This window comes from Aptenodytes patagonicus, chromosome 3 (genome assembly GCF_965638725.1).
Source record: "Aptenodytes patagonicus chromosome 3, bAptPat1.pri.cur, whole genome shotgun sequence".
NCBI lineage: Eukaryota > Metazoa > Chordata > Aves > Sphenisciformes > Spheniscidae > Aptenodytes > Aptenodytes patagonicus.
In genome coordinates, this window is record NC_134951.1 from 69,756,356 (window position 1) to 69,778,974 (window position 22,619).

Consider the following 22,619-nt stretch of genomic DNA (forward strand, 5'->3'; position numbering starts at 1 on the left):
ATCGCATTAAAAAGAAGTTTAGAAACCCAGTCTCAGTGCTACTGATACAGCACCTTTTACAGTCCTCCAGGAGACAAACGGACGTTTAATTAACTGTGTGAAAAATTAGCTGTAGTAAATAACACACACTTATTGAAGCGCTTTTCACCTCCTTCGTAAGCTAGCTACTTCAGCAGATGCAGGTTCCCCTCACGAAGGGTGTTCCGGTGTCTTACAACAGCTGCTGTAATCATGCCATTACTATAGTCGTTGTGGCACCTTTTAGAGCCACAGCAGCCAAATCCACACATAAAAACGAACCCCGATCCCCACCTCCTCCCTGCTCCTGCCTACGTTTCCGTGCCTCTGAGCATACATCACAGAGGGGGCAACGCTTTTTGTTACATCAGCTCGAAGTCCCGCCGCAACCAGTTACAAGGGAGGCTCTCTCACGAGTGTAGAGGCGGAAGAGTAAATGCCCCTCTTTGGATTTGGTGGCTGGATTTCACCTCCCTGCGCACCTCTTCAGAACGCCGAATAAGCTACCGAGCACCAGCGACCGAATGACAAGCTACCTCTTCCCCTCCTCTGGTTTCCCATCTCCACGCTTCCTCTCTCCACCTCCTCATAAAAGTCCCACTAGGTCCAAACTAACGTCTGGAGGTACGTCCCTGCGGCCGTTTACCGGCAGGAGTGTCTGGTGCTCGCACGCGTAGCTCCTCCGGAGTTCTTTCAGCTGCGCGCATGGACTACGCTGGCTAATTATTAATAGCAATTACTGCCGTTGTTTGTAGCAATATTGGAGCGGTTAATATCACTTGGTTTAATTCAGTTCCCGTTATTTCTTTGAATTCAGAATCTTGGACCTACAGCTTCCAAGTTGGGTTGCATCCTTACTTTTTATTGGACCTAGTTAAAAACAAATGAAGCTCTAGGTGGTGTAAATGGAACCCGTCAGCAGCCCAGGAAGCTGCCGCTGCGCCCCGGCTCGCCGGGGTCCCGGCTCCTCCCGCCGGCGGCAGCCCCGAGGGCGTCGCGCCGGGGCTGCGGCTGCTGGGTAGCCCCCGGCCGGGGCCGGGGCCGGGGCGGGAAAGAGGCAGCGCGGGGGAGCCCCGCTGCCGGCGCCGGGCGATGGTCGCTACAGCGGGTACCCCGAGGCGGGGGTGAAAGGCCGGCGTCAGGCGGCGGGGCAGGGGCAGGGGGGCACCCGGCAGCGGCGTGGCGGTGGCGGCCGGCGCTGCTGACGGTGCTGGCCGGGGATTACCGTCCGGCGCCGGCGGGCCGCGCTTTTGCTGCGCCCGCTCCCTGCCCGAGAGCCGGGGCCCGCCCGGGGGCAAAGGGCGGAGCGAGCCGGGGCGGGGGCTGGCCCCGGCCGCCGCCGCCGCCTCCCGCGCAGGGCGCCTTCCCAGACATGTCCCCCAACTACATGCGGAGTTTCTCGGAGGGATGTGTGAGTACGCGGGGGCGCACCCGGGGCCGGAGCCGGGAGCCGGGAGCGAGGGGTCCGGCCCCAAACCGCGAGGGAGCCGTGCCGTGTCCTCCATCCCCTGAGTACCGAGCAGCGGAGCTGGATGCCTTCCTTCGCGGACCGCTCGGCGGCAGGGCTTGCCGGCCGGGGCGCGACGCCCACCGAAACAGGCCCTGCCTGGGTGCTAGAAATGCCCCTTTGGGGAAGCTGAAATTTAATTTGCAAGAATAAGTATCGTTAGGTTTGATGATGTCACGGCGGTCCTTACTTTGCCATCACCTGACATCACGTAAATCGATACAACAGCAAAATGAATGGACTTTCGGTCGAAGCGCTCAGCTCCGTCTGGTGCATTCTGCAACAGCAGAATACAGATAAAGGCAGTGAAACAAATTAACTGCTAAGTGCTAGACAAATGAATGTTTGTATAAAATTGCTAGCAACAATAAAGTGTTCTAAGCAATTATTTTGTTAGAAAGCTACTGCAGCCTTCATAGGCAAACTCTCTCCTTTTAAAACAAGTAGAATAAAATAAATATGTGGGGTAATGAAAAAGAGCAAGTAGGCCTCCAACAATAATGCTGTTCATTTTTGTTTTCATGTTGAATAACCCTGTGATTTGCAGCTCAGGCCACCAACGGTAATTGGCCAATTCCACACTCTTTTCTTTGGCTCAGTTCGCATGTTTTTCCTCGGTGTTTTGGGCTTTGCTGTTTATGGAAATGAGGCCTTGCATTTCAGCTGTGACCCAGAGAAGAGAGAGGTTAATCTTTTCTGTTACAACCAGTTCAGGCCTATAACTCCTCAGGTAATTCTCTTCTTTCATTGTAGAAATCTAACGTTAAGAAAATAAACTGCAAAAATTAAACATAATTGTTCCATATAGTAGTAACTGATTGGGCTAATTATCACTTAACTTTTCCATGAATATTTTCCTTTTAACAACCTTTCATCTGTGACTAAATATGGAGTTGTGCTTTCTCTCTGTCATAACAACAACCCTCACATTTCAGAAACCAACTGAACTTTTCAAATTAAAACATAACAGTGGTTTTTACCTTTATTGTCATCTAAGTCTTTATACATTTGATATATATTAAAAACAGACTTACAAAATATGTGCGCGTTTTAGCTGTCCCGATGCAGTTGTAAATGATCTGACAACTACGTTTCTGCTACATTTCAGGTATTCTGGGCGTTACAGCTGGTGATTGTACTGGTACCTGGAGCCTTTTTTCACCTTTATGCTGCGTGTAAGAGCATCAAACAGGAAGATATCCTCCAGAAGTCATTCTACACTGGTTTTTATATCTTCTCTGTTTTCTTAAGGATTGTCCTTGAAGCTGTGGCTTTTTGGCTTCAGATTCAGCTCTTTGGTTTCAAAGTGAACGCAATCTACATGTGTGATGTGGGAGCACTTGAAAAAAACTTTAATATTACCCGGTGCATGGTGCCAGAGCACTTCGAAAAGACAATTTTTCTTATTGCAATGTACACATTTACTGTGATTACAGTGGTCTTGTGTGTGGCCGAAATTTTTGAGATCTCATGTAGAAGGCTAGGTTTCTTAAAACTCAGTGATGTCAATCACTCCTAGTCATTTACCACCCTGCCCACCTGCAGTTTTATAACGATGATTTCAAGCTATAACAAACAACATCTTCTGTCCTCTATGCAGTGTTGCAGAAGAGAACCGCACTCATGATTACTGCTGCAGAGTAGTCATCTGACACTTATTCCTCATCCAAAAAACACCGCATTATGTGAATAATCTTTGTTTCCATGTAAAGACCAAAGGCGGTAAGATTCACAAGAGCAACGTGTTTTCATGACCTGCCACGTACAATAGTTTTGCCTCCAGAGGAGTGTCTGTGTGAGGAGGAGGTTATTTATGTATGTATCTTTATTCACAGCTTTTCTGAACACATGCAATTGGAGCTAGTAAGGTCATTGACCTGCCGGGAAAAACTATTCCAAATTTCTTACGTGTTCTTATGGCTTGAGAATTAAGCAGTAATGGTGGATAATCTCTGGGTACCAGAAAGTGTTCAAACATTTTCCCAAGCAGTGCCGCTGTTGCAACCCGCATCTCAGACCCCAGGGGCAGAGACTCCTGGTTAGGCTGCGGTGACAACATATCCATCGCTATCAGCTTACTTTGCAGCAGTCCAGCTAGTGTCACCTGCTAGCTGTGAATCTCCTTTTAAAAGTGAAAGACTAGCACGGTATTCTTTCTGCTGACTGGAATGCCTTACCCTCATTATGTTCTGGCTTACGGTGTAGAAGATTTTTACCAATTTCATATGATCACATTTTGAAAGCATAAAAGGGCTTTATGACTTAGTTTTGCATAAGAGGCTTGAAAGCATCAAAAGAAAATCTCGGAGAAATGCCTTTTCTGGGTCCAGTCATGCCTTGATTTCAGTGAGAGTTTTGCTTGCATGTGACTGCAGAATTGGGCCCACAGAATTTTTTGCTGTGAGTGTCACACCTAACTTCTTATTGCTCTGCCTAAAGTTGCTAGAATAACAGTTAAAAAGAAGTCTGCATACTAAAATTATTCCATGCAGTAAGTGTATTGGGATAGGTTAGGTCTTGAACTTTATATAGGTATCAGATGTTTTCGTGTGCAACAGTTTCTTCTTAAGGACTAATAGACATCTTAAACTTAGAAGCGGTTTCATTCCTGGTGCTGAAGTGAGGTGACAGAAAAAAACAGATTTTGGAACTGGAGAGAAAGGTGGAGGTAGTTTCCTGTATAAAATATGTACAAATACCAACCATAACAATTAGCTAGTTTCCATTTGTTTTTCAAATACCCTGAATTTCTAGGAAAAAAAATGGAAGGTTTCTTCCTCTTCCATCATTTTCTACAGCGACTAAATTGAACAATTTCTGTTCCGAATCTCAGTGAAACAAGAGGCTCGGACTCATCACTACTGAGCAGTGATCCAGGAACCTGAAAAGTCAAAAGGAATCTGTCAGCATCTTTGGACACAGTTTGAGGCCTGTAACGCTGAAGGGAAGAACGTCTTTGCTTCTTGAATTAAGTTTAACCTATGTGAAAAAACGCAGTATAGGCAACATTCAGCATAAAAGCATAAAAAGTTGAGATCCCAGTCACAGCGTTTGGGTCCTTTCAGGAATATTTGGAAAATTCTGGAAAAATTACTATAAAATCTTTTAGCACCAGCTGTTAGTTAAGCAGTCCCAAACAAGGTTGGATTATAAGAGCCTTGTAATCCTCACCCACGAAAGCAGTCCTCGTTACATAAATGGAATTGCATTATTTAGTTGTCTTGGATTTGATTGCTTCTGGGCCATTTAAATCAAAGTGGGTCACAACTAGATGTGTGATTTTGTTAATATGCTGATCAAGAACCAGATGATAAATTTCAATACATTCACTGTATTAAAACATTCATGTTATTTTTTCCCCTACAGAAATAAGTTATATGTTGTCTTAAATATATGTCCAGTCAACAGTATCACATTTGTGCAATATTATACTAGTTATTTGATATTTGCAAGCATTACAAGTGGAATAAGAATCACTGTGCTAACTTCCTGTTTGCATAATATACCACGTGCTTTGGTCGATACGTGCTTAATTTTTCGTTGTATCCATCGGTATCCATCTGGAATTATTCTTTGCAATTTAAACTTGTAATCTCAGGTAAAAAAAAATCTTTTTATTTATACATAAAATACAATATATCTATTACTACTAAAAAGAAGAATTTACTTCCATGTGCTAGGTACGCTCATGACCAATTGTACTCAAATCACACTTAATCAGATGTTTATATAATAATAAAGTAACTTCATCACAACCTTGTCAGTATTTTCCCTGCTGCTTAGTGTTTCCATTGCTTGTTGTTCTTCTGTAGATTTCAAAACACTTCAGGTCAGAGGAGTGCCAAAACCCCCAGCCCCTCAGGGGACTTCCCTGCTACAGTCAAGAGCCTTGCAGAGCCAGGACTGGCACAGGACTGCCTCAGGACCCCTGGAGGGGCTCTAGGAGCTGGATTACCCACCACCATGCCCTTTCCCTTGGTGGTCAAAATCTGGAACATATCAAAACATGCTCTTCTTCCAAATCAGATACAACACAGATTTTTTTCTGCATTTCCTGTGAAATTAAAATTGTCAAATTCCCCATTTTCAGTTTTTCATTTAAAACCAAAATGTGCATTATCGCCTTTTAGTGCAAATGTTTTTCTGTGACTGATTCCGTCATAAGTTTCTGGAACATGTTGATGGACATACTATGCCCATGTAAAGAAACCACTTCCCCATGGTTGTCAACACGGCTTTTTCCTACATTTGCCATTTGTTTTCCTGGCACTCATTGTATTCTCAAGTCTCTCTAAACTTTTCTTTCTCCTAGTATTCCGAACTCCCACCACTTTTATCCTTATTTACATTGCTTTCTATCAGCTTCCTTCCACCCTTACTCCGAGATTTGTAACATGCCTGCATCCGTTTCTCAGTGTTGCACGGATTTTAGCTCAAATGCTTAGCAAATATTTGAGATGATCCTGAAGGCTTTTTTTGCCATTATGAAAGGAATTATATAATACGCTTGGGGATTCTTTGATTCAATTCTATTTCTTTACACAGCGAATATGAAGTCCTGTCTCCCAGAACACAGTGGGAAGTATTTTTGTTGCTTACATCAGGGTCATATTGTAAGTGCTTCTTTGACTTTTTCATTGTTTTCCACCATATTCTAGCCGCCTCATTTTCACAGACAGCACTCAAAGCAATCCCCAGCTCATGCGTTTGCAGCCCGTTTTGTCTCTAGCCAGACGTCATGACCATTTCAGTTCTCACTTAACAAAGAACCGTAATTGTTCCCTCCATCATCTTCAATGAAACAAGCTAAATACACCCAGTAAGCCATGCAATTGCCTTTACATCAAAGGTATAGCTGCTCTGGGCCAGCCAACTTCTAGTGCACCACCACAACATCCCAGTCCTATAACCACTCCTTGTTCTGTTCCTTTCTTGTTTTCCTTTCTTCTGTTCAGCCATCATTTCCCTTCCGTTCTCTTTTCAGCACTCTCCCTTGATAGCAATGAGACGATGCAGCCACCTCTCCTACCCGGTGCCTCCCTCCAACACGCATCTTTCTTTATGCCCTGGAGCATTGCCATTCTCCTGCCTTGCAGACAGCCATGTTGAGACCAGGAGGAAGTTTGGCATCAGGGCCATTTAAAAGAAATTAAGAAATCATTTAACTACGCTGTCAGAATAAGAAGATGACAGACACTAAAATAATTTATATTGCAATTTGTGAGATCCATTTGAAACCATTTTGCTTCAATGGCTCCCACTTCTTTTGCTGTTCTTGTCCCCTCTCAGCAAAAAGAGAAAACCCTGGAGGTTCCTCCGAGAAAAAGTTATCTGGGAAGCGGTGATCCTGCGAGATGTACTTTCCAGGGCTGGCGGACTTGCTGACAGCTGCCGGGAAGCAGCCCAGCCTGCTGAAGCGCTATTAACCAGGCCACTGGTCGCACAAGGCTTCTCCAGCGAGCGGCAGCGGAACAACGGGCAGAGGCCCAGGAGCAGAGGTGCGGTTCAGCACTCGAGGGCCTCCCGGACCTCTGGTGAGCCTCGAGGCAGCCCGAGGGGAACGTTTTTCAACCTGAAAAGGAATTTTACTCGCAGCTGTACCTCCAGGGGGAAGGTCTGCACGGCTCTTGGGGCTGAAAGGGCTGGGGAAGGCGTCGCCACTCGGCCCCGGAGAGCCAGGGCCAGGCCGCCATTCCCCCGGCTGGGCCCGGGGAAGCCCCGGCCGCTCCGGGGTCTCCAGGCCCCTCCACACGGCGGCGGTGGGACGCGTTTCAAACACTAACGAGCCACGCAGGGAACGCGTGAGGCTGTACGGCCCCGCGGGCGGACGGGCGGGCGGACGGGCCAACCTGCCCGGGGCCGCCCGGCTGCGGCGGGCCGAGGCCCGAGGAGGCCGCTCCGTGCCCCGCCCCTCCCGCTCAGCAGGGGGCGCTCTTCCCGGGCGCACCGCCACCAGCGGCAGCCCGCCCACCGCGCACGCGCCCCGGCGTCCCGTGCCGGAAGCGGAAGCGGCCGGCGCCAGGCTCGGGAGCGAGAGCCGCTGTCGGCCGTCCGTTGTTGCCGCTTCGCATCGCCGCCCGCGTGATGGCGGCCACGGTGCTTCCCCCGCTGCCGCCGCAGTTCAAGAGCATCCAGCACCATCTGCGAACCGCGCAGGAGCTGGACAAGCGCGAGCCGGTGGTGGCATACTACTGTGAGTGGAGGCGGCCGGCCCCCGAGCCGGGCCCGGCCCGGCCCGGCCCGTCGCGTCCCGTCCCGCCCCGCCACCGCTCCCCGCGGCTGGGGCCGCCGCCGCCCCCTCGGCCACCAGTGGCTGCACCGGGCGGAGCGCGCCCCTCCCCTTGTCCGCCTGGCTTGTTGGGTTGCGCGGAGTGCCGGTGGGATGTACGGAGAAGTGGGGGCAGGGGGGGAAAGCCCCACCTCTTGGGGCGGTACGGGGTGCTCACGGTCCTCCTTGTCTGCCGCTTCAACTGCAAGCCCCAACCCGTCTTTCATGCGCTCTATTTTTGCGAGTTAAGCCTCTTTGCAGTCGTAGCGGATATGGCAGCAGCCTAAATACGTGATTGTACGCACGTGTATAAAGTCGGGGCTTCTGTGCTTCTGTGTTGGGATAGTCCTAATAAGTATCGCAAAAAACTAACATTGGAGAGTCTTTTCGGAGTTTTTCACCTGCTGAAAAGACCTCCTTCTTTCTGTCCTGTATCTGAGTAAGCAGTTTGGGTTTGAGAGTCTTTAATTCTTTTAATAGTTCATTTTATTTTCTGTGAGGCTTTGTCCCTTCTTCAGGGTTCTTTAAGGGGGAGAGTTGGTGGCTCTTCTTTTGTTTGCTTCATTGAAATGAACACAGCAAAAATAATTTTCTCTTACTGTAAATCTTTCAAATTAATATGTAAATTTTTCAAGCTAACTTACGGCTTCTAAGCTAATGGTCGTCAGGGTGGTCTGTGAGCCTTTCTAAAAGGCTTTCCACAGTTAATTAAGAAATGCAAGGCAGTTGTTAGTAGTCTTAAATTCCTGTCACAGTTAATCACCACACTTGAAAAATTTCGAAGACTAGCAGATCACCAGAAATGTATGTTTATGTTGTTTGTTTTTTTCTTTTTATGGAGATGTGAGGAGGTCATGTGGGGGGTTTACTTGTCAATAGCTTGTCTTCAAAAAGAGTTAAATAAAAAATAGAGGTAGAACTGGTACTTTAATTTGTAAGGCAATCATAAGTTTAGAAGGATGAACTCATGAAATTCAGGCTTCAGAAAGCTCTGAAATAACTGTCAGCTCAGTTTTAAGTTTTGCGTTATGTAGGAATACTGTGCTAATGTGTACTACTGCCACCACAGAAGTGAGATAGAACACTGGATGTTCTCAACAGTGCTCACTCTTTTTTTACTGGAAAAACACAGAACAAATCATACTTTGTGTGGCAGGAAGCACCAGCTAGGTCAAGTTGCACTGTTGTTTTGTTTTTCTTTATTTCTTTAGGGTTTTTTTGTCAGATGTTACATCCTGTCTGGCTATATAATAAAAATACTAACATTTAGTGCAGGTAACAAAATACAAGTCTATTTTTATTTTAGAACAGAAATGTTTTGGTGGCTGATCTCTATTTTTCTTAATGTCTTTTCCATTCTGAAACTTAATGTTAGTGTACAGGAAAAAAATAACCATGTTGAATAATTAACATTTTCCGTAAAGTCCTTTGCATTGTCTGTCCTAAGTAGCCTGAAAATTTGCATATTTTTTTCATTTGAGTACTTCAACACATCTGATTTGTTATTGAGTATAGTGAAGACTATATTCTAGAGATATCTTTCCCATTACATTATTACATAAAGTAAAAAGTAGTGACACCCCTTTTTCAAGATCGGTCTTGCTTGGATGCTGTGTTCTTTTAAATACACAAAGGAGAAGAATTAATTTTCACCAGTGTTGCACTGATGACAGTTATTTCCTCCCATGGTTGATGAGTTTGTCTGGATTGACTAAAATGCAGAATTCCTGTTGCACAGGAATTTTTTTGTTACTTTAATTCTGGCTTTGAAGCAAAAATAAGGTTTATGAACCATTTATTTTGAACATTGTGGGTTTGGAACAATTACGTAGAATCCCAAAGTATTAATTATTAATGTTGCTACTGTCAAAAAAATGTACTGTATATACTTCTAGCATGCTGTGAATAATAAAAGTTTTCCTAAAAAGGTAGGGTTTTTTAAAGTGTAAGTCTGGGTATACAAAAAATTTTCAGGATACTTTTCAGATAACGTTTTGAAAGCAACACAGATTTTATGTGGAATTAAAGCAACGTTTCTCATTAGATGCTTCACTGAAAAAAACTGAACATCTCTTTGCTGAGTGCTTGGAATGTGTTTCAGAGGAGCTCTGTACGTTTGCTATAATGTATTGTGTGGAAGGAATAGCATGAGGAAAGCTTGGTGAGTGCTGGAACATACGGTGTTTTCTGTGCTGGCGCTCCTCCGCCAGGCTCGTCTGCAGGCATCTGCCTGGCACCGCATTTTGTGGGACCAGGAGGGTGGTGTGGCGCAGCAGCCAGCCGAGGGGGCCCTCCGGTGAAAGCTCATGTGGTGGGACAATGCTGTGTGTTTTGTCACAAGGTTGCTTGCACAGCCACTGCATGAGGGGGAACACCTGAATTTTGGTCGTATGATGGATGTAACTGTCAGTCTGAAGAAAAGAATAAGGTGTTTATAGCTTTGGAATGTTGCCAGGAGTGGTTCATCCCTAGCCAAAAGCTTTGGTCCTAATATGAATGTTTCCACAGCACAGTAGTTTTCAGTATGGACATACGTTTGCTAGGTTTTGATTTATGTGAATTTTAGTTCAATTCCGCTTGTGTATTTCTGATAATAAGAGCTGCTACATAAACTAATTTGAATACCAGAAGCAAGTGAACAAGATACTACTTTCTATAGCTCAGCAATAAAATTGTCACTATTTACTGCTCTTTTATTATTTTCATCTCTCATCAGCATCCACTGGTGCCAGAGGTGTGCTCTCAAAGCTGGGAATTTGAATGGCAGTTACACATTTTATTTGCATACACCATTTAAAATTTTTTTCTCTTACGTTTTTTGGGTATAGTTCATTTGAAGCTAGCATTATTTCAGTGTGATTATTTCAATCACATTGAAACTAGCATAAACCAGCGCTGCCACCTAAAGAAGATACAGTAGTCCTTCTCTGGCCTCTCATTCCCAACCCTAATGTGCTTCAGAAGCAAACATTGATGTAATTGTATGATGAAAAACAACAATAAGCTGTTTTTCAGCCAGGCCAATTCACTACCGCTTAAACAGCTGTGCTCCCACACAGACAAAGGCAAGGAACAAGACACAATGGCTTGGGGCGAAGACAGGACTCCTGCTTTTTTGATATTGCTGGCATATGTTGATTTAAAGAAACTGAAATTTGATGAACATTAATCTCTGTTTTACACAATATGGATAGCTACAGCAGGGATGATTTGTATTTTTCAACTGCCACATAATTTTCCACATGAAAAATAAAACATTGAAGAACAACATTGATGCTCTTGTGCACCATAACACATCACAGGTGCTTTTTGTTGTGGTACTTGCTAGAAACACTGCAAAAATTAAAAAAAATGGTTTTATTTCTTGTAGTCCTGTATATTCCTTACAAAGCCTCCATGCTTAACTCCATTTTTAGGTATTCAAATTCAAAGCAGCATATGATCAGTAGCTTTATATGTTGTTTGTAAACTGTTACTTTTTTTAGCCCTAGCCACTGTTAGTAGATGGACATAATTGATTGATGCAATAAAAACATTTGCTTCCTGACAGTATGTACTGTAAATTTACGTGGTTGTAAAATTTGTTCTACTTAGAACATAGACTGTAGAGAAATGAAGAAACCGAGCTTATTTTTTTAAAATTGTACAGGACATGATCTCACAAAATAATTCTCCTTTTAAAGAGATTAGATGCTTTATGGCTAATGTAAGTGTTCAGCACTGTGGTAATCTACCACCTTCTTTTAAAATGCTTGTCTCCCCATATGATACTTTTTCTCATATTTCATATTATTTTGTTAATCATTGTCATTAAGTATGTAGCTATTTCAGGTTCAGTAATGGTCAGCTAATTTGATAGGTATAAGGGAATACCAGTAAAGAATGCTACATTGATTGCCTAGCAAAAGGGAAATAAGTGATTGGTGGTCAATAAAATAACTTTCTTATGGTAAAAACTTGCATAAGTGACTGTTTGACTACTTTGAGATGTTATTCTGCAAACACAAGGAGGCAGGCTTTGATTAAAAAAAAAAAAAATCTCTGGCCTGTGTAGTAACTAAAGAAATTATGTCTCTAGCTGTGCCATAGGCAATTTGACTCAAAAGTTATTTTCTGAAAAATTGCAAGGTTTGAGAGGTAGTTTTGTCTTCTGAAAACTTATGTTTTAGTGTTTAAAGCAAGATTTTCCTTAATAGCTGTTGTTTCAGCCTTTCAGTAGTGTTGTTAAGCGCTTTTCAAAGATAATTTGTAGTTTATTTTATAGTTCTGTACTTACAGGCCATTGATTTTTCTAATTCAAAAGTATTGGGAGAATGCCAGTGAGTTGCCAGAAAAGCATTGATGTTTCGTGATATATAACATCTTAACACACAACAGTGTTTGGATATCCAGTGAATGCAACATGAAAAAATAGTCTAGTAACTTCAGAAAAGCAGGGCTGTGATGGTTTTTGCTTTACAGTCTGCTAAACATCAGAAAACATTCATGTGAGATCAGTAGACTTGATCTCTTTAAAAAAGATGTGAAGAAAATCTCCTACAATTCTCAAATTCTTGAGATAGAAAAACACCAGAGAAATCCTTATGAAGGATCTTACTGTTGTGTTAACATTTCTGTGTTTGTGGGATCAAGCAGGAGAGAAAAGCAAAAGAGAGAATTTTTTTTCCACAACTAGTTGGCAAACTCTTGAATCAAAAGTCATTCAGCTTTTAAAAGAAATACCCATCTGTTAAATGTAACTTGCTTTTTACTTTCAAGTTTAGTCAGACATCCATGAAACAAGCTTCTCACTGCATACCAATTATAAGACTTTTTTTTTTCTTTTTAATTAAAAAACAAAGTTCATGGCCTGACTTATAACTTGGGAAATACAGTTACTGTGTAATTTTACATCTGAAATACTGTTAATTTTTTACTGATCCTTCCTCAAAGCAGAAGACTAATAACAGACGAATATTTTAATTGAGCTTTTAATTTATTCAACTTTTTATTGTATCTGAATGCATTTTGAATGACTAATTTAGAAGATGCATGTAATTCAGAAGTATTAATGGAAATAAAAATAAGTGGTATTTGCTGTATTTCACTGCAGAGGTTCTGCACATACTTACTGATTTCACTTAACTGGGACATTGTAGAATTGAAATGCATAAAATAATGTTCTTATTCCTTAACTAATAAGACCAAATTCCTGAGCTTTCCAGTTTAAATATTCATTTTTTGTACTAGTTTTATATAATCCATTTGTAAAAGTACATTTCCCATATTCTCATATTGCTGGTGGCAGAAAACTGTTTTGTGTGCTACTAATGCTACAACTGATTTAAAGCCTATTATTAGAGATTACATACTGAAGAATAGATTTAATCTGTTATTTACTCAGGATAAATTAATTGAAATGGTCAAATATTTAAGAAGTAGATATCCATTTCATAGTGGACTGCGAGACTTGTTTTGATTGTGCTGTAAGTATAAACTAAAAATACTTGTCAGTTTCTTTTTTTTCCTCTGTGCTTTCTATGTTTTCTGTCTTCAGTCTTAGCTTGTTTGTTCTGATCTGTTTCAAAGATTTGTAAGTGGGAAAACTGTGCTCTTAAAACTCTGATTTGTCTGTGGAGACAGAAAAACAGAAGTGATTGGAATAACAAAGATAAATACATAAACCCCACAGTCCTCAAAACAAACTGTGGGCAGAAGCAAAAATTAAAGATGATGTGAACCATTGTGTAGTATTTTTGGCATTTGCTTTGATTACATAGGTAATATTTAAAAATAATCTGCTCTGACAGAGATAGGAATGAGAACATAAAATAGAACAAGTGTACTTCGAGATTGAAACTTTATTTCTGAGGTGTGTGTTTGTATAAAACTCCTAAAGTTCAGTTGTACGATGTAAAAATACTAACATGCATTTTTCCACCGTGTAATTCGCAGTTTTTTGGTGGATCTTTATTCAACTTGAACCTCTGGAAGTAGAATTAAGAACTGTCTTTTCCTGCCTGAGGTTTGCTGCTGCTTCTGAAGAAGGGATGCATCAATATCAGCATTTTAATTTGCAGAATCACATAATCATTGAGGTTGAAGGGAACTTTGTACGTTACCTAGTCCAATCCCCTGCTCAACTGTTGCAGGTTGGTCAGGACTGTGTCCAGGCAGGTTTTGAATATCCCCAAGGATGGAGACTCCACAGCTGCTGGGAGCAACCTGTTCCAGTGTGCGATTATCCTCACAGTAGAAGATTCTTCTTATGTTTAAGTGGGATTTTCTGTATTTCACTTTGTGCCCATTGCCTCTTGTCCTGTCACTGGGCACCACTGAGAAGGGTCTGGCTTTGTCTTCACTCCCTACTGCCCCCGTCCCCACATCAGGTATTTATGCACATTGGTAAGACCCTCTAAGCCTTCTCTTTTCAAGACTAAACAGTCCCAGCTCTCTGCCTCTCCTGGTATCACGGATGTTCCTAGCCCTCCATCATCTTTGTGGCCCTTCCCATGTCTCTCGTACTGGGAGCCCAGAACTGGACCCAGTGCTCCAGGTGTGTCACACCAGTGCTGAGTAGAAGGGAAAGATCACCTCCCTCAACCTGCTGGCAATGCTTCTCCTAATGCAGCCCTGGATGCTGTTAGCAATTAAGGTCAGGAGTGCACTTCGGAAACTTATCTCATGGTCATGCCCATCTAGAGTGCTTTGATTCACCTCACAGAGTAGTTTGAGAGCATGAAATAGTTTTTTTTCCAGTGTAAACTAAACTGGAGGGTGTTCCACAGGAGTGCTTCAGATTTGTGCTCTAATCACTACAAGCTGTTTTATCCACATGACTTGACCATAACTAATCCAAAGTATCTGCCTTCTCCTTTTGCCTTCTTGAGATCTCAATTACTATAAATCCTACAGTTAAGGTGGTTTTTCTGATTTAATTAGAAAAATTTCATTTTCTTTATTAGACTATAGAGACAAGCTTTGAAAAATACTGATAGTTTAAATATTGTGCAAAAGCTTAGAAACCTGTGAATTCCACATATAGATCTCTTACTCAGATTTTACAAGACCAAAATTGATCCTTAAACCACACTGAAGAATGGCAGTATAGAATACTGAGTGGTATCTTGGATTCATAATAGATATTATTAGATTACTTGTTTTGTCATCTAACCTTAATAATTACCACTTTTGTTTGTAATTGCAAATTTTGTTTTACCTATTTAGTTTGTTTATAGGTTGCTATTCTTCAAATAACAGTGAATTCTAATGTAATTTACTACAACTTAAAGTAATTTTAAGTAAGAGACATTTTACTTGAGATAGTTTTGACTTGGCAAAGTTTGTCTAGCAGGTAACATAACCTTGAAATATGCTGTTACCAATCCATTTTCCTCTCTAGGCTTTAGAATACTTTAAAAGAATCTGAGGGGAAGAGGGGGTCACGATACTACCCTTTTTTTGGTTTGAGTTTCTTAATTAACTTTGTGTGTAGTCTTCCTTCCCCCCACTTTAGTCTCAGATTTTTTTTCCTTGCATTTCTCCTTAATCTAATTTTACTTGAAAATAAGTATTTTAAAGTAATTTTTCTTCTCTGGAGTGTTTCAGATTTTTAATTGATGCTGCCAGCCTAATACTTACCTTGTCTTTTGTCAGTTTCCTTCAGCATCATATGATGAAGAGGAGGTGTAAGCCCCTTCGAACTTTGTTTGTCAATCTATTAAATCTATTTTTAAAAGTCTTTGAATTCAGACAACTTTGACTTAGCCATGTAGAAATAGCATATATTTATGATCTGCATGCAGAAATTACATGAATGAAGTATGATACAGTAATGTTCATGAAAGCAAGAATAATTTTTATTTTTCTTTGCAGATGCGTTCTTTATGAAAATACATTTGCGATAGTTTGAGTACAATCCAATTTAATGTTTTTGCGTCCCTTGCTTCCCACATTTGTATTCCAACTGTTGTCTTCCTGTACCAAGGAGTTAACAAACATTTTTCTGTCAGTGGTTTGACAAAGGGAAGAGGAAGGTGTAGAATATGAATGAGTAATACGTTACGGCCTGAGAAAGCTTTCATCTCTTAATCAGAATCAAAATATGGCTAAAGTTACGGCAATGGATTTTGTTACTGTTTAATGTCAATTTGTTACTATTGAATGTGAAAAATGAAATTCCAGTTCCTAATAATTTTTTTTCTATACTAGAGAACTAAATATGCACATGGAAAAAGAACTGTAATCTTTTGATCCTGTTAGACCAGGAAAAAGAAAGATGGATAGTAGGACAGAATTTAGAAGATAGAATCAACCTATTGTGCATGCTTGCTGGCTGGAACTTTTGTTCTCCAATATTTTTACTTGGCACAGAGTTGGTTTAAAATGGGAGTGAGGGGAGTTTCAGTTGTTATCCAAACATAAATCTGGAATAACTTACTGTGTGTTAGGAATGAATGCCTGGCACGTACTAAAGACAAAATACTCGCTCTGAAATTGTGCTGTGTATTAGCAAAGGAAAAATAACGTGGTATTACGTGACATAAATAAAAGCAGAGAATTTTCTGTAAAGCTCACTGTATCATTCCTTCCAGCACACCCACACTTAGTATTTGCTGAACAAAGATTAAGGGCAACAAATCAAGACATAATTTTGTAGTTGTCTTGGCTAAACATTTTTCTGAGAATGATTGCTTGCCAAGTCTTTATGAATTTGAAGATGAATGTCCTGTCTGCAAACTGAGAGCAAACCCTCTTTTAGTTAATAATTGGCAAAACAGTTCTGTTTTCGTGCGTAAAAGATTACAAATGACTTTAGCTCTACTTATCATATTAATTAATATTTAGACATTAGTGCCATGTAGCCTCCTTTACCTCTTTAGTGCTTTACTTTATGCATATGCTACTGTTGTTGGTCACAGAAGAATCTGTTTTGCTACTTGATTTGGGTAAAGGGGGCAAAAAATGTATATTGTATCTGTTATGAAGCCAAGTGCATAAAACAAGCTTAAAAAGAACCTATAATTGCATTCATTTATTTGTTTCCAGGTATTCCAGATCTTCATCACAAATAGTGAAGAGAGATGAGAGTTACAAGTCACTTATTTCCAAGATTGTCTACATTCTTCAAATACTTCGTTTAGGCTTTAAAAACTTGAGAAGTTTTGCAGCTACGATGTATGGTTTTAGTTGTCTTTTTATATCAGAATTTTCGGCAAGTTGGCTTTTCACAGAGGAAATTTTTTATCAAAAGTTACCAAGCAAATGGCTCCTGTAAGTGTAGCTGTTTAGCTTTACAGTATATTACTCTGGTCATTAGGGACATGCACTTTGAACATTTTTCAATGTATAGAGAGAAGTTCTGAAGAGAAAAGTGAAATAATTTTGATGTAAAATGGCATCTCAAGTGCAGCATTTTTAAAAGGTGAAATAATGCAACTGTAATATAGAACACTAAGAGGACTTCTTTCGGTGGTGTCCATTCCATTCAGGAGATTAACTTCTAGTTATTAGAAACGGAACCACTTGCATTAAAGCAAAATTTTTGTGACTTAGCAAGCACAGTAATAATAAATTCCACTGTTTTTGCAATGTTTTAGAAACCAGAACAGCTGTATTTAAAGGAATGTAAATATTTATTCTGTTTTCTTTCAGATGGGGGGGGAACTGAACTCATGTTACATTTAGCTTTCTCAGCAGAGATGTTGGAGGTGGTAAACTTTTGGCCTCTTGCTTATGAGTTCTTTGCTACTGAGATTACCTGCCAACATAAACGTGGAGGACAGTTCTTTGACCATTAATTGCCAGTTTAAAATTTCACTAATGATATTAACGCAGGAAAATTATGTTTTGCTCATTGCTGCTGAAAATTCAGTAATGAAGTGAGTTTGCCCATTTGCTGCAAGTTAAACTGGAAAAGTACATAATAGATTTCCTTCACTAGATCAAAGCATATCTTTCAGTTACTATCATGTAACCTTACCATAAGTAATATTTGTGTGATAAACTACGCACAAAAGTAAAAGATATGGAAGAGGCTTCTGACACCTTAATTGGCAAAGGTAGTAGTATCAATACCAACACAGTCTTACAAATAGCCTTCATATAGAATACTTGGGACATTTCAAAATTAGAGAGAGCAGAGAGAAGGATGACAAAAGACACAGACATGAAAAAACTTGTGTTTGGAAATAAATTAAGATTCTTTGCCTTAGGAATAAGATGTAATAATAATAGACAAATATGCGAAGAGTAGAACTTGTAGACACTTTGACCTGTTGTCTGTAACAAGGCAAGGGATTGCTTACTGCTTTCAGATTCACTCACATATTGCTCTTCATACAGGTAATTTCAAAAGCAAAATTTCAAAACATTAGAAGACTTATTTTTTTTCAGTAGTGTCTGTAGAGGCAAATACCAAATTATTTCATAGAATCATAGAATCGTTTAGGTTGGAAAAGACCTCTAAGATCATAGAGTCCAACCATCAACCCAACACCACCATGCCCACTAAACCATGTCCCGAAGCGCCTCATCTATACGTCTTTTAAATACTTCCAGGGATGGTGATTCCACCACTTCCCTGGGCAGCCTGTTCCAATGTTTCACCACTCTTTCAGTAAAGAAATTTTTCCTCACGTCCAATCTAAACCTCCCCTGGTGCAACTTGAGGCCATTTCCTCTCGTCCTATCACTTGTTACTTGGGAGAAGAGACCGACACCCACCTCGCTACAACCTCCTTTCAGGTAGTTGTAGAGAGCGATGAGGTCTCCCCTTGAGCCTCCTTTTCTCCAGGCTAAACAACCCCAGTTCCCTCAGCCGCTCCTCAGAAGACTTGTTCTCCAGACCCTTCACCAGCCTCATTGCCCTTCTCTGGACACGCTCCAGCACCTCAACGTCCTTCTTGTAGTGAGGGGCCCAAAACTGAACACAGTATTCGAGGTGCGGCCTCACCAGTGCCGAGTATTTCTCTTCATCCTATTCTGTTTCTGTCAGAGGAATTCCTAGTTCTTTCAGTTTTTCAAGTACTTCACTTGCTATCTGCTTCATAAGTTTAATGATTGTTGATAGAGGTTTTCAACCCCCAAGCCTCACTTTTGACTAGAGCAGCACTGAGCAAAGCAGTAAATGTGCCTAAATGTACTTAGCATTTTTTCTGTCACTGGTGTGTTTCAAACACTGGAGAGTATACTTTCCTTCTGTATCTTCAGTTCATTGATTGAAACTGATATTCCAGGAGATTTTGAGTGGTAGGGTATGGCTTGCATTTTCTGACCTGCAGGTTGCCTAGTTCTTCATTACAATCAGGTTGTTTTATCAAAGGTATTTGAGTCAAGGCTCCCTTTCAGTACTGAATGCTACTAAATAGTGATGCTCTGTCAATAGTAGTTTTCACAAATATCATCCTCTTTCTTGATCACCACTTACTCGAGAAAGAAGGAATAGCTTTTGCCCTTACCTCAATGATGGCCTCATCAGAGGCCTGTCTCTGGGCAGGTTTTGTTATGCAGTACTCCTTTCGAACGTATTGCTGCACGTGAAGAAGTGAGTATGCAAAAATTCTGAACTTTGAAAGTTCTTAAAGATTGCAGTAGACTCTCTTGTTAGGGTAACTTAAGTGTGCTTTGACCTTTTACCGGTTAATAAGATCATGCAGGACATCTCCTTTCCAATTTATATAGATGTTGATACAAATCAGGGTTTGATGGCTAGATGTGGTAACTGTCTCATATAGTCAGTTGTGTGGTACAGAGATGTAATTGCTGTGACAGGTGGAACACATTTAATCTTAGTTCAGGTGACATTAATAGTCTGTCTGTAGGATGTCTCTGTTCTTAATATCTGTAGAGCTGCTGCTAGAGCACCTTCATGTCTTCTTGATAGCCTGTACGCTTTGGATAATAGTCCTTCGATCTTGAATCACCTGAGGACTACTGGGCACCTTGGTCCCAGAGTATTTTGTTAGCAGGAAAGTGGTGTTGGTATGCAACATTGCCTGATCTGTAAATTTATATATAGACAAGAAAAACATGTTTCTTATCTGTAACTATTGTTCTTTGACCTGCGTTCTCTGTGTGTTCAAGACTCACTTTTCTGCGTTTGTTCATTGGAGTGCCTGAAGGAGTCTTCAAGTTTTTCCCAGTGTCTGAAATCCTAAGAGGGGAGAGGACTGGCTTTTTAGGGCTGCCTGCAAAGCATACAGATGTCACAGTCTTGTAAATACACCCCTTTGGATATTATTGAGGAAAAAAAATTACCTTGCTTTCACTATTTAAATGGATATATTTGCAATGAATATGAAAGAAAGCCACATATAGGTAATAGAAGATAACAGTTACAAATAAGCAGATCTTTTAATGATTAAACTGATCCTCAAGACTAAAGATATTTGCAAGATTTCCATTTATATGGAAACGGAGTTCTTTTTATGTAAATGAATTTTGGAAGAGATATGAAGATGCATGCTTCAGCAGGTAAGATAAATCTATATCCAGTAATGACCAAGGATATTCTGAATTTATGTTGCCCTAACTCATATCAGTCTAAAATTAATTTACTTTCCTCTGAAAACATCTGATATTTGCATCTGTCAAAAAGAAATAACTGATCTAGATGGCCCACAGGTCTAGCATCCATTATTTTAATTCCTGAGTTTTACATTATTAAATCATACCATGAAATGTGTTTGGGGAAGCTTACAATCAAGTATGTACTTAAAAATCAGTTTAATTGAAGACTGTAAGCATTAACTCCTCATCATGTGATTATGGAACTTAAATCAGCAGTAGACTTAAATTAATTTGAGGGCCTTAGATACAAATCTCCGTATCTTTCTGTGTTTGGATTTCTTTGAAATGTAATTTCAACTTTACATGTGCTGGTTTCATAATTTTTAATATTAACGTGTCAGCATCCTGAAGATAAATAAGGTGGGCTTAAGAGTACGTATCAGTAATTAGTTTAATATTAGTGTTGTCACTTGATGAAACCTACATAGCGTAGAACCTACATAGCAATTTTTGTTAAAATTGCCATCTTTCATTTGTCATGGTCAGTTGTTGTAGTTGTTCATAGCATTTATTTGTTCCTGAAGTTTCGCTCAGAGCAGACTTTTACTTGGTTGTTCTTTACTGAAAACTTGAATAAAAAGGTGCTAGGTTATTTTATAAATTGTAAATGTAGAAGTAGAGAGGCATTGGAGGGCACGAGTACTTTATTTGGGTTTTTTTTTTGGGGGGTGTGTGGGGGGTGTGTGTCTTTAAATGGTTGGGCAGCCCAACAGCTTTAACACTAAAATTTGTCAGCTTTGCTGTCCCAAATAAGGAATGTACACTTTGTCTGGTTTGAATAATCAATTGTATATGAAACATGAAATACAACTTTTAAAATCCAGAAAAATGAGTTGAATTATGATGCTCACCAGCAGAACCTAGGTAAGTTTTGTTGAGAGAGATCTAATTTTATTAGACAGACTGATAATAGATGGAAAAGGCAGACAAACTTTTGAGCATATAATGCCGCCTTCTGCAGCAAACATCAGGATAAGTGCAGTTTGAAAACAACTGTGTTATATTTGTGTTTACTGAGATAATTTGAAGGGAAAAGGCTATCTCTAGTGCATGAAGAGATGCTGGGAAGGAGAGAGATGGTAAAGCTGTGAAGCAAGTAGGGATCACTTGCAGAACTCTGTGTCCTGCAGGAAGAAGGGCATTGGGGTATGCCATAATAACTAGCTCGTGGTAATATTTGGTAGAGCTACAACTTTTAGTTCTTAAGCTCTGCATTTGAAGGTATTTTGTAGGACTCCCTTGAGGGTCAGGACTGAGAGTTAGTGGAATGGGGTTTTTTTGTGAAAAATGTTCTGTATTTGGTTACTGAATGTTTCTGTCCATTTTCCCTTCTCTGTGTGTCTTAATCCTGGTAAATAATAGTTGTTTGGTTTTACCCACAATTTCTTGAAGCATATAAAGTTCTGCCATGTGCATATCTAAAATTCATAGATTTTTTTGGTAGTAAAAAGATAATTTTTAATCAGAAGACGTTAATCATTCATTTTCAAGATCATATGAAAAACTGGCAACTTTACTTGCAGGGCAAGTTTAATCAAGTCTGTCTTGTCTGATTTAAAGATCAGGTTTGTGTTTTGTGTCTTTGATGATAAGTATGCATATACATGGGTATAATAGATGCTTAATTCCATTTGTTAAAGTGGAGTTTTAAAGCTAGCTAGTTCCTGCTACATGAAGCTTCATTTTTGAGATATATCCATACACTCTGTACATATATGTAAGTCATATGAAAATTATTCATGTATAATTAGGGATAAAAGTCGACTGGAAGTTCCTATTTGAGAGAGTTGCAAACGAGGATGGTGATTATTTACAAAAGCACTTAATATTGCGTCACAGTGATACAAGCATCAATCTGAAATCAGCAGAAATACTCATTGAGAAAAATAAAGCATAAATCTTAGAAAAATATCTCCTAGTATCTCTGCAAGACTGAGCATAATGTAGATTTTGCTGTCATTGCTCACTAGTACTGTAGTAGTACATTGTTAAACCACAAGATGAGTTTGTCTTTAAGATGGGGGGGGGCATTGCTTTATTTGCTTATGAGTTTTGTGTTAGTTAATCACTTCTGATTTTTTTGTGTGTCTGATTTTTTTGTCTCCTTTAAAGGTCGTTTGTATGCAATGCAAACAGGGATGAAGATTGATAGTAAAACCCCAGAATGCCGTAAATTTTTATCCAAACTTATGGATCAGTTGGAAGCTGTAAGTAGAATTAATTGCTCTTCTCTAAAACAATTCATGATGTTACTTTAATTTTTATTTAAGCTTCTGC

General features: G+C 40.3%; 2 protein-coding genes across 4 annotated transcripts in view; both read left to right on the forward strand.

Moving 5' to 3' along the window:
• The first annotated feature begins 1,377 nt into the window (after positions 1 to 1,377).
• Positions 1,378 to 3,347, forward strand: GJE1 (gap junction protein epsilon 1). Its single transcript, XM_076335516.1, has 3 exons — positions 1,378 to 1,429; positions 2,073 to 2,255; positions 2,634 to 3,347. Exons 1-3 carry the CDS (start codon positions 1,391 to 1,393, stop codon positions 3,042 to 3,044), a joined length of 633 nt encoding a protein of 210 aa, XP_076191631.1. The 5' UTR covers positions 1,378 to 1,390; the 3' UTR covers positions 3,045 to 3,347.
• A 4,201-nt stretch (positions 3,348 to 7,548) lies between these two features.
• The window catches only part of VTA1 (vesicle trafficking 1), a 44,342-nt gene continuing 29,271 nt past the window's right edge, over positions 7,549 to 22,619 (forward strand). For 2 of the 3 annotated variants that reach the window (XM_076333731.1, XM_076333732.1), the window contains exons 1-2: positions 7,549 to 7,718; positions 22,455 to 22,549. In XM_076333731.1, coding sequence (XP_076189846.1) covers positions 7,610 to 7,718; positions 22,455 to 22,549 — 204 coding nt within the window. In that variant the 5' untranslated portion in view covers positions 7,549 to 7,609. Of the gene's footprint in view, positions 7,719 to 16,820; positions 17,046 to 22,454; positions 22,550 to 22,619 lie in introns of all 3 variants that reach the window. The other variant, XM_076333733.1, reaches the window with a different exon arrangement.

Excerpts from the sequence above, each read along its gene's own strand:
- GJE1 (XM_076335516.1), top strand. The coding sequence starts at position 1,391 with ATGTCCCCCAACTACATGCGGAGTTTCTCGGAGGGATGT. Across the intron at positions 1,430-2,072 it reads GGAGTTTCTCGGAGGGATGT|CTCAGGCCACCAACGGTAAT; the intron begins GTGAGTACGCGG and ends TGTGATTTGCAG. Across the intron at positions 2,256-2,633 it reads TCAGGCCTATAACTCCTCAG|GTATTCTGGGCGTTACAGCT; the intron begins GTAATTCTCTTC and ends GCTACATTTCAG.